Genomic DNA, 12,442 nt, shown 5'->3' on the forward strand with positions numbered 1-12,442 from the left:
GCTGAAATAACTGTGCCAGGAGCTTTTCCAGCCAAGTAAAAGAGGAGTCAGTCAGCAGAAGTAAATAAGCAACTGTGAAGAACATATTTTCAATCACAGGTACACAGAAAGTTCAAACCGATTATAAAAGGACAAAATATACTGATACAGGAGTTTCCAGTATTATTTTCATAAAGCCAAACTAATTGCTTAGCACTTAAATGGACACTGTCAAGCTACTTTTAGTAACACAAACAAAATACAAAGGCAGCTTCATGGTTTATGGAAGCTGAAAAATAATGACAAAAACTGATTCCGTTAAACAACTATTTAGATGCGCTGACCAATTATTCCTTTCTTGGCGACAAACGACCAAGACCGGGAATAGTGTGCAAACTTCAAAATGTCAAATAAACTTTTTCAAGTTTTTGCGTTTTTAACTGAATTAAGTCAATACAAATCATAATATTCTGGTTAATCGTTATGTTCTAGTCACTTGAAATGGTGAAAAAATGGTATATAAACTATTTGAATAAATGCAAGGTATTCAAATATGACATTGAATTTTGACTAGACAACCTTTAATACAGATGTCATGACAACGTCCCTTTAGGCCAGTTTTGTATTCTAACGGTTGGACTGGATCTAGCATGAAATGGAGGCTAATGCGGGCAAGTTAATTTGCATTTGAAAAGATTTGCCTACATTAGCCTCCATTTCATGCTAGATCCAGTCCAGCCGTGAGAATTCGATGGTCTATTATGTGGCTTTCACAAATAAGACATTTCTTTTTTTTAACTTTTTTATTCTTTTGTTACATAGTCCTGTAAAGAGTCCGAATCCCAATAGCATAAGAATTCGATAATCAATTGAAAATTACACTAATATAGTAATCACCATCAAGTACCCAGCTGGAAATGAAAAAACCACAAACTTTCATGAGCAAAAGTAATCATTTGATACTAACAGAAGGCATTATTTTTTTCTAAACCAGAATCCTTTAAATGTTTCATCTTCCACCAGCAGCTTTTCACTATTTCCAATAAATGTAAATATGAAAAAAGACCCATGACATTCCAATCTTTTTGCTCTTTCATACCAGAAGAGCATCGTCAAGTAAGTCTTCATCGTCTAAATCATCCAAAATGTCTGCAAAACAGTCTGAAAGTCATGGCAAAGAAAAAGATGCACAATGTTACAGTATTGCACATGCTGCAAAATTTGAAAGCAAAAGTAAGCTATCTGGGAAGAAGATTCCAGTCCATCCTTTTTAAAGGTGTAAAAGGTTTATTCCCTGGACAAATACTTTGCACACAAAGGATTAATTAACTCTTTGATTCCTGAATAGGCCATTTCCGAGTTCATGTCTGCTTCTTCTTCAAACCGAGTCTAAGTGCAAAGTTTTTGTGATGGTAATAAGTTCACTTTACATATAAATGAAAACTAATTTTCATAAGAAAAACTTCACACTTAAACTCGCTTTGAAGAGGAGGCAGACATCAACTCAACAATGGCCTACTGCCCTACACTGACGAGTGGCATCAGACAGAAAAAAGGAGTATGAGGGGCTAAGTGGCCTCATGGTTAGTATGCTCGACTCCGGATCGAGTGGTCCAGGGTTCAGGCCCTGGCTGGGGACGTTGTGTTGTGTTTTTGGGCAAGACACTTTACTCTCACGGTGCCTCTCTCCACCCAGGTGTATAAATGGGTACCAGCGAATTTAATGCTGGGGTTAGCTCTGCGATGGACTAGCATCCCATCCAGGGGGGAGTAGAAATACTCCTAGTCACTTCATGCTACAGAACCCCTAAAAAACTTTGTGCCCTTTAACCCCTTGCCTCGGAAGAGCACCACACTAACATGAAGATTTTGCTAGTCAATTGGGAACACCTGAAGGATGAAAGGGTTACACTCCACTCTGCAGGCAAATCTTTATGTTGTCATGGAATAGTCTTTGAGGAAAAGTGCTACATGACTAAGAGAGCTACCGCAACACATTGCACACTACTTTTAGTGGGAAAAAAGCTCTGCATGCTCTTTGCGTTCATTTTAAAATTACTCTTTCAAACAGTTCTTTACCTTTCCCAGCAAGACAACCTTTGGTTGCAATGTTACCACAGTTTTACTATGTTCAGGTTAGAACCAAGTTAAACACAACATAGCTCAAGCCCACTCATCACATATTCCTGCTAATTCAAGATGATATCAAGGATTTCTGCATAACGAGCTTGAAAAAGTCAGCCAATTTTTGGCCAATGTTAAAATTTCATTGGGAGGGTACTCATGTTCATGATAGATTTCTAGAGTTTCTCTTAAACAACTACTGCCCCAGTCATGAACACAACAAGACTTCTTATTCCAACACTGTTGTTTTTCATTGCAGTCAGTCACTGTAAAAGAAGACAGTGGTTGATGGGTCACATATAAAGCAATCTGATTGGCTGATTTAGATCCCCTTTTACAGCTGTAGTTTCTGTTGTTGTCAGCCTGCTAGCTGTCACAGCAAATGTGATCAATGCAGTGAAAAACGAAATTGTTGCATGACAGGAATTTGTGAACTTAAAAGTCCACAAGTTAATGAATTCTGTTAATAAATCAATAACTTAAGGGAATACTCCATGAAATTAGAACTCTTTTACAACTAAAATAACATTGTTAAAAATACAATAGTAGATGTAAAATCAACCAATGATGGCAAGAGGTACTTTTGTTAATTAATTAAATATGTTTCCAATATTTCCCCGAGCCCTAAAATGAGAATTAATTTATATTTATTGACCTTCCTGAAGCCATGACCCCTCTTCAACACTAGATGTGTCGTTTTGTCGTTCACTGCAATCCACTGTTCTGCAAACAGACTCAGTGTCAAAGACTCTGCCACATAAATAGTAAGAGCACTCATAATTAAAAAAGGAAGAAAATTGATAGAAGAATCTGACCAATACACTTCTAAGAGCTAAGTGAATTAAAAAATCACTTTGTTTAAATGCATTCCACATTGTAATCGTACTGGTATTTTAGGCTGTCAAGGAGGAAAACAAGGGGGGATTAGGGTTAGGTCAGGGGGAGTTGTGTTGATGACGATAATGATGATGATAATGACGACAATGACACCTGAATTATACCATTTTTTAGGAGGTAAATTTTAGTCTGGTGAATGATAATGGTTCATAAAAAATCTCCTCTACCTCAGTTCTTTTTTGTTTTCCTCTGCCTGGGTACACTGGGATGCCTAGAACAGAGAGATGACTTACACATAACAAACTAAAGCAAAAAATGAAAACTTAATTACATGTGCCACAGTTTTTCGGTTATAAGGTGCACTTAGTTACCTTCAAACAAGACGGAACACAATGATTAGCAGGAGAGGATCATCCAAGTGCATACAAGTTGTTTCCCAATTTATACAGTATGTAGTTGATATGCTACAGATAATAATGCTCCAGTACTAGATCACTAGCAGTAACTTACAATATCTTCCCAGGGAAAGAACGATCAGAGCACCATGTGAACTGCAATCAGTGGTAAATTATTCGTAGAGTTACATGGAAAACTTTTGGAGCATACATATATTCCATTCTCTGAAAAATTGTGAACCAATCATGAAAGACCATAATTAATTGAGCTTCTTGCCATGCCGACCATCAGGTGTTTAAGAACACAGGCTTACTGAATGACTGGTTCCAAGTAAGGTGGACAGAATACATGGCTGTGCTTGTCTCTGACTGAATGCAGGATGGACACATCCTGCACAGAAATGATGGCATTGCTAAAACGAAGGTAAGGGTAAGACCAAGGGTCACAGTAAGGGTAAGGATACGAATACAGAAAGTATCCTGAACATGCATAAAAGCTAACCTTAGGCCTAATTAAGCCTAAACAAAAGTTTAAGGTTAGCTATTATGCATTTTTAGGATACTTTCTGTATTCGTATCCTTACCCTTACCGTGACCCTTGGTCTTACCCTTACCCTCGTTTTAGCAACGCCGCAGAAATGCCTACTTTATGTACATTCTAATATTCTAATCCAGTCGTCCGAGATGACCAAAAAGTTTACTGGCCAACCAGTTTTTGGTACAATACAAAGCCCGGTTACCCAAGAACAAAAATAACGGACAACCCAGCCAAAAGTAGAAAATGCACCACCCAACTGACTTGTCAGCTTTCTATTGTCAATGTCCGTTAGTAGTGTGATGTGAATAATAATTCTTGGTTGGTCACAGCTTAACATTTTCCCATATTTTGAATATCTGTAGAAATTACAGAACATTGTCAGTTAGGAATATACCAATAGGCAATAGAGATTGATCCATTTTGAAAGTGCCAAAACTAAAACCCAGACTTCTGTGAAAAAAAAAAGGTGCACACTAAGAACTATGGGATATTCAATGAGATATGGCAAGTTATCACGGATTTGGTTTCCCGGATTTTGAAACAGGGAAAACCTGAATTTTTTTTAACTTCAAGCACTGCCATGCCAGATGGCTGGATCTTTCAGGAACGTCAACTTCATTTTATAATAAAAGTTCACACTTAAAGTGCTACTGTAACAGTACTATGACCAAAAAAACAATTCCTCTTTTTCTTTTGGATTTCAAAACTACATGACTATTGTATGTTAACTAAACACTAAGTGACCCAAGTTTTAAGTTCTGATTTTAAAGACACCTGTTCATTTTAACTGGCATTTTGTTATTTATTAATGGTCCACCATTACTAACTTTAAAATCTTGAGAGAGCTGGGTCGAGGAGAAAATGACGTCAAATACTCAATGGTTTAAGAATGCAATACGTGTGTATGCGGCTGAATTAATATCCAGCACAGGCGTTTCAGGCTTTCAGATTTTTAAACTCGTGTTTTGCACATTATTGTAATAAGTTGCGTTTACGAGCTCAAATTTTAAGCTAGTGAGATGACGTCACTTCCCCTAGATCCAACCCTCTGAGGTCCAATCGGTCAGTTTTGAATGTGAGTAATGACTGACTGTGAAATCCAAACCATATACACAAAATAAACAGCCTTTGGATAAAATTCAAAGCTCAAAATTTTGCCAGTCAGGTGTTAAGCAAACATGCTTTCAAAATCTGATGATCTTTTGATCATAGTAGCACTTTAAGAATACCGGTAAGATCAACATCCAGCCACCTTCACCTGGTGCTTGGTTATTAACATGTTTAAATGCACTGTACTGCATAAGCGACAAAAGTGCAGTTACTTAGTAACTGATACTTAGGAGGAGCAATTCTCACCAAAGCTTGGCTACTGGTTATGTTCTGAGGGTCAGGGGGGTAGATCTGTAGTATATTGCCAGGAGTGATATTCAGATAATGCCTTCGTGGGGCAGGACTAAACACAGACACCTGTGAATTGCATTGAGGTAAAAATTAACACATATCATCACACCAACAATGGATTCCATGCTAAAAAAATTATTATAGTATCTGTCATGGACAGCAAAAGCTTATACTTAAGGTTACGTATTGTATGCAACAAAGTTAACACCTTGCTCTTAGCACATTTTGATGGCAACTGTGGTCACTTACAGACCAATGACAAAATAAAATCTACTTTTATACAGTGAAGAGGACAATGTTATTGCCCTCTTACCATCCACAATTATCAATACGAATAATTGATTTACCATGATTAATATTACAGATGTATGAAAATGCAGAGAGAATTCAAGGCATCAACAAATGAATATATACATGTAATAATTCTTTTAAAAGAAGAGGCATCCGTTTTCTGATTAAAATTGATTCATTATTTTAATCAAGAACTTTTATATTGACAATTAGTAACTCCTGATGACATACTTGGCTCATTATTTAAGTCTGCCCTCCTCAAGAGAGAAAATATTGCATAATTAAAAGCCAATTTACGTGAAGTCACCAAATTGAAGTTTTTTAAACAACAACGCAAGCACACAATTGCGAATTGTTATTATCTATTCCTTTGTTTCAGTAATCCAACATGGCTGCTGGTCATGTGAGTGAAAATGCTCTATAAACACGTCACTCACTTGTTTTAGTATCAGCCCTGCACCAGGTGCCAGCTCTGTTTGGTAGCTTTCTAACACTTTGCGATGAAGAGTTCCATGAATTTCACCTGAAAATTCATTTAGAGCAGGTCTATGTTCAACCCATTATGATGATTATCAAAAATAGGAAAACAGTTGTACATGTAGACGCTTGAGTGTCTAATTTGAGGCTTTTTCACAAACTGGTGAAAACAGGTAAAGTAGTTTTCCAACTAACTGGTTTTCCATGCAGATACCATGGGTTCCAGTTACACCCTCATCACTACTGGTTGGATTAATAATGTTTGTTTTTCATGGATCCAAATTCAACTCTGCTGCATCCTACCAACTAGTGGCCTCCTTTAATGTCACTTTTTAAAACATGTTTTGAGTATTTTCTTACTAAAAAAACTTACTAACTGGGCCTCTTCTCACAATGATGGGTTGGTTCATTTACCAGGATGAGTATGGTTTCATTAATTTATTAAATAAAATTTCAGCCTGATTACTGAGATAAAAAGTGGTGATGAACCCATTCAGAAGTGAAATTTAATGAACAAGAGTGGAGACTATTAAATTATTATTATTTTTCATTTTATTGGTTAAAGAAACACCTTTTGTCTGATGTAAAGAATCAAAAGAAATTATTCTGCACTAATTATGGAATAAAAGGGAATTGAAAATAAGATGCTATATCATGAAAAATTAATGCATTTGTGCAATTTTCATCCAGAGACGTAACCAGGTTGAAGTGGTTATATGGGACTTTTCTCTCAACGTACAGTCTGTAAACTGAGTGTAATCTACATCTTGGCCTCAGAAACAACGGTCTCAGCAAGCAGGCCAGCCCTTGTGTGAACACAGAGACATTTTTACAAAGGTTTTAGTAAAGAGATGAAGTCTCGGAGACAGAGTAAGCCAGGTCAACCAAGCTCGTATGAAGAGGCCCTTACTTTTACCCTTGGAGTAAATACAATTACCTGTGGGATCTTTGAGCAACACACTGGCATCTGCTTCTGTCAGGGAAAACGCTTTCACAACAGCACATAGACACGGAACTTTACCATTCTTTAGTTGCTGATGAATTGCCTGAAGAGAAGAGAATACCCTCAGTTTGTATCTAATGGAAGGCTGAGAGATTTCAATTAGGGCTGCAAATGACACATACCTCAGTATAGACTCTGAATATGGTATATCTCATTTGGTTGGGTATGTCTGCAAAAACAATGATGGTTCACAAACTTGCTGTATTTTTGTACAAATGCATATATAAACCAACTGCAGTATACATCATTCACAGAGGTTTGTTTGTTTGTTTGTTTGTTTGTTTGCATTGGCAGCTGTACATGTATTCAGCTGATGTGGACCTGCTATACCCACCCACCCATACACTAATGAAGGACAGCCACAATACCAGGAGGAACTTCATCGCCTCTTCTCGAACAGTGTGTGGGTTCTTTAACGTCCCACAAGGAACTTATGAACATGAAAGATATTTGTGAGAAGGGGCCTACAGTTTATGTACATGTAGTCCTTATCCGAGAAGACTTGAAAGTCTAAACATTTGCGGATGTTATTACAAAGACAGCACTTTCTCCTTAGTTATTTTAAGACCCTGAGTGTTGGTCCAGACGGAGTTGAACTCACGACCTCCCGCATGGCAGCCCGGTGCTCAACCAATTGAGCCACGGGTGCGGTTGCCGAAAATCACTACAGATTGTTTGCAAACTGACAATCAGTGAATTGACTGTTGCTGCTCAGAGATAATTTCTTACTGTGGGTTATATTTTAATAAAAGGCAAAAAATCTACAGAGAGACCTTGAATTAGTGCCATACACAACTACATTATAGTCTTTGCACAGTTGGTTTTCAAAATAGAGCAGAAATTCAGACTCAATGCGGCTTATGCCTACAATGCTTACTTTTAATAAAGTCTTGATACATGCAATTCCAAGGGTCTCGGCAAAAATCTTCATCTTCAGAGGAGCTTGACTGGGAAACCTACAATAGAAATAATGTAACTTTGTTGATCACACAAGTGACGTTGGTTACAGTACACTATACCTAGTCTAGCAAAAAATGGGCACACTGTACAGCCTTTGCAATAAGACAGATTTACTATTTTAAATGTACCTACATCTAGTTTAGCCTGAGAAAAAATCATTTTGATAAACTATGAATAACTTTTGGGATCTTTGAGCAACTTACCTTTCTCTGAACAGGAGATGGTTTTTTTGCAGATGGCAGTGGAGATGCAAAATATGGATCATTAAGATTTTGTCCAGGGCTCTGTAAAATTATTTTAATGAGACAAAGTCAATCAATAGTTATCTGAATATGTAAATCAAGCATTTAGCAAACTTCCATTGGCTTAACGTTGTTTATACTTAGGTGGCATCATACACCATAATCTTTTCAGAGAAACAAATATCACACCAAGCTGGCCAATTACTCACTGGAATCAAAATCACACAGACTACTATCGACAGATCTCAGAATTGTACTCCTTGCAAATCGAGAGGATCCTTATTGTCTCACAGAATTTTTGAAAAGAGATGCAGTCCATGGTTTAACTGATGCTCTTCCTACTGAGCTCATAGGTCAGCAGGTATTCTGTTCAATACTTTTGTGAGTGAGACCTACATTTGTAAGCAGTAAGTTACCAGTGATTATGGTGCAAATATCTTATGCTTTTACCTTTTTGGACAAAACACTCTTATGTAAATCATATAATAAACACTATATTTTACGCACCAGTTTGGGTAATACCCCAGCAGGACCAGGAAACTTCCTCATTTTTGGTGTTTTACTGCTGGAAGGAGTGTTTGCAAGGGTATTTTTTTTTCTAACTGGTGTAACACTTTGAAATTCCAGAGATGTGGTGGGAGCTGCATTGATTTTCTTTAACCCTGTGCATGGAGGAGATTCAGGAGCTTTGCTTCCTCTTGTACCATTAATGTTCAACCTGCCATTGTAGTCACTGTGTCTTTGAAGGGTATTTGTGCTACCTGTGGCTCTTGTGCAGTTAACAGCATGACGATTATTATTGATTGCTGGAGAACCTATCAAAGATGGTTTTTGTGGATGCACTGTTGTAGACATCTTTATATCTGTGCTGTTCAAGTTCTGACAATCTTTAGTAGAAAGCCTGCATAATCCAGAATTTTCTTTCTTTGACAAGCAATTTGGTGTATATGGGGAATTTGATTGAATAGGTCTCAAAGGAACATCCAGTTTTGAAGTTTTTAAATTACAAGCAGGTAACACTAAAGTCTGTGAATTCACAGAGCTCTTTACAAGGGATGAGTTATCAGCACTTGTGACTGCTGGCATAGAAGATAAGTGCAGTAGAGTTACTTCCTTTCCAGAAACTGCTGATTTTGGCAACAAATTGCAGTCATTCTCAGTTGCTAATCTTTTAGTTACAGGCCCATTTAATCCATTGGCTGGAGAAAATGCATTGTTCTTTGGCCATGTTACGGAGGAGCTTGTATGAAGGTTCTCTACAAAGGTTCTCTTTCTATCACAAGCTCTGTCCCTTGTGTTTATGTTGCTAATAGTGTCAAATGCTCTTCTTACACAATGACTGCCAGGTTTATCAATTTCCTTTGACCTCAAAAGTGATGTTTCAGTGATTGATAGGTTTGGGTTCATTCTTGAATTATTACTGGTACAATTATTGGCACTTCCAAATCCACATGCCGCCAGTAGGCAATCCTACAGAATCCAACAACAGAAAAATGTTTACAAAGAGGTTAAAAACAGCACTGTTCAACAAATCCAGCCTGGAGAGCTATGCCAGTAAGGTGTCACTAGTATTACCCTTGATTTCTGTAAGATAGTCAGTGTTACAGTATAATAATAAACCTCCCTACACCTAACCTAGGAAATACGGTGGAGGCAGTGTGGCCCAGTGGTTTGGGTGCTTGCCTTGAGATCTCGAGATTTCGAGTTCAAGACCCACTCTGACCACTCATTGAATTTGCGGTAGTCCCTGGTTCAACTTCCCAGCTGCACTTGTAAATAGCCAACTGGTTTGCCTCTGGCCAGTTGGGATTCTTAACAGTTGTTGTTCTGTTCATTGTTTCGTTAATTGTGTTTCAATGGCCCTGAAAAGCCCCTATGGAGAGTAGTCTATTAAGTATGTATGTATGTGATGTATAGAGTGGTGAGACGCTTCCCATGAGCATAATTTTTCCTCAGTGCCTGGTTGTGTGATATGTGTGCATGTGATGTGACCTGTCTACTCTCAGGGAACATTACAAAGCATCATGCAAGAGATTTACTCAGAAAGCTAGGAACACAGGTGCTGTCAAAAATTAATTTTGTTGCCATAGCACATGAGAGAATCTCCAGGATATAACATGCATTCAGGGGTGTTGAGGAATTTATTATTTGTAAGTACAAGAGGGGATAGGATTACTATGTTATTTGGACTATTGACTGTATCATCCAACATGGTGAAGATTACATAATGTGCAAGCCACCTATACAATGTCGTATGTTTCACCAATATAACCAGTTTCTCTACACGTTGGTTGCAAACTAGCAATAATGCAGGTCAGGTCACTGCCAAAGGACCTTACTGCATAATTTTCATCACAAATGTATACGTAGCTCAGACTTTTGATGCTCGAAAGAATCGATAAAGTGTCCTTAGAGTTGAGATTTCTCTTATCATTAGGTTGGTAACCTACTACAAACGCAGCAAACCTTGCATAGCACCCTCAAAGACAATAAATGATTCACAAAAAAAACACTTAGCTTAACAACACACCTCATCGTCGAAATCCAAGTCGTCTTCACCGATAGAAAACAAAGATGACATTCTTTTTTCCGTGTATTTCTAACGACTGCTGACCCAACAGCTCTAAGGAAAGCAAGAACTGCGCGACACCAAACTTTAAAACCAGGTGCGGATAGAAATCAAATGACAACAGAAAATCGACTCATTTGGACGCAAACTTCTACGAAAATATACATAATTTGGAGAGGGCAGAGTCGACTTAACATTTAGTCCCTCATGTCCCACCACTTGAAATGCAATTTAAAAGAAATATAGCCCTTCTCCGCTTTCCAATTTTCTACTGGATAACTCAAAAAAGAACGCACCGACCAAACGAGGCCCACACATTACAAGAAGATTACACCAGTAAACAATTCAATTCTTCACCATCCAGCCCTTCGCCATATTGTTATTCGAATCAGCCGCTTAACCTTGCGCATGACTGTTATATCACAACAGCTGACTTCAGTTTGCCGACCCAAAAATTGTTTGTGAACCCTCTTGTGTTGTGGGGGACAGGGTGGTCAAAACCTCCCTCTATCCGTACCTTGCATTCCCGTCTTCAAATTAGGAGACTCAAAAAACATCTTGGTCATTTAGCTACGTCATTCTTAGGTGTTTCCTTTGTCGCTTTGCTCGTCTTGCAGCAGTTGCGCGCCAGTTAAGCAACAGCCGCTTGACATTTCATGACCTAAGACGTAACCACTGTAAAAGGCTTTACAATTTCACCAGAAGTAAGCCTCTTTTTCAGCCCAAACGCGAATTCATGTTTGCTTGATTGCTCAGAAGACGCTAATGCAAGTCAAATATCATTTTGGGTTCTTGTTTTTGAAAGTATTCTAACGCATTAATAAATGACAACCGAGTAACGTTTTTCTTTTCTCTCCCGCCTCCCGTACCCTTCCCGCGCCCTGTCCCTCCCCATTCTTCTGAACCCAAACCTTGCGAAATGGGCTAATGACTTGCAGTACCATAGTAAACCCGTTGTAAACCCACTTAACTGATTAGAGTGTAAAGTGAACTGATGGAAATGGGCCCAGTAGGGCTAATGCTCACACGGTTCATATGGGGTAGATACTTGACACTTCACATTACACTCTAATCAGTTAAGTCTGTTCAAATATAAGTGCTACACGGCCAACGTTTGCAAAAACGTGATCTTTCCTTGTACTTGTACATGTTCATTACCGTGACTTTAACATCTTCAGTTCCCACGGCCTGCTCCCGTCTGACCTTGTAGCTCAGTCGGTAGAGTAGCGGTGATCCAACCCGAAGGTCGCCGGTTCAATTCACACCCTAGTCAGAGTCTTTCTCTGTCCTTGTGTGGGTCCATTTCCATCAGTAGGGCTAACGCTCACATGTTTCATATGGGGTAGATACTTAGCACTTCACATTACACTAATCAGTTAAGTCCGTTGTACACCCAGCCGAGCTTTGTGATGTCAGTGGAGAAGTTGCATGCTCAGAATATTTGTTAACCCAACGAATTGGAAAGACCAACGCAACTTCATGTGCGGAATACTAATTACCACATTTAAAAAGTGGATTTTCCAGAGGCGGAATCGGGACCCAGCCCCGATCTTCTTAGAATCGACGCAGCTGCTGCCGGGTGTGAAAGAGCAGGGAAAATGCGCGGGAAAAAAACTCGTTGTCAAG

The 12,442-nt window shown here is 38.5% G+C and overlaps 1 protein-coding gene across 2 annotated transcripts; it reads right to left on the reverse strand.

The window, feature by feature from the left end:
• Positions 1 to 763: 763 nt before the first annotated feature.
• Positions 764 to 12,109, reverse strand: LOC138041495 (ankyrin repeat-containing protein kinase A-like). Of its 2 annotated transcripts, none has more exons than XM_068887250.1 (11): positions 11,975 to 12,109; positions 8,755 to 9,717; positions 8,209 to 8,289; positions 7,923 to 8,001; positions 7,168 to 7,214; positions 6,980 to 7,088; positions 6,003 to 6,088; positions 5,230 to 5,340; positions 3,168 to 3,211; positions 2,759 to 2,853; positions 764 to 1,140 (listed from the first exon to the last, which is right to left on the reverse strand). In XM_068887250.1, the coding sequence occupies exons 2-11, from the start codon at positions 9,652 to 9,654 to the stop codon at positions 1,073 to 1,075; spliced, it is 1,620 nt and encodes a 539-aa protein (XP_068743351.1). In that variant the 5' UTR covers positions 9,655 to 9,717; positions 11,975 to 12,109; the 3' UTR covers positions 764 to 1,072. The 2 variants fall into 2 exon arrangements, with proteins under 2 accessions (XP_068743351.1, XP_068743346.1); XM_068887245.1 differs by lacking the exon at positions 11,975 to 12,109 and adding an exon at positions 10,778 to 11,658.
• Positions 12,110 to 12,442: the final 333 nt, after the last annotated feature.

This window comes from Montipora capricornis, chromosome 1, assembly GCF_036669925.1.
Source record: "Montipora capricornis isolate CH-2021 chromosome 1, ASM3666992v2, whole genome shotgun sequence".
Lineage (NCBI taxonomy): Eukaryota > Metazoa > Cnidaria > Anthozoa > Scleractinia > Acroporidae > Montipora > Montipora capricornis.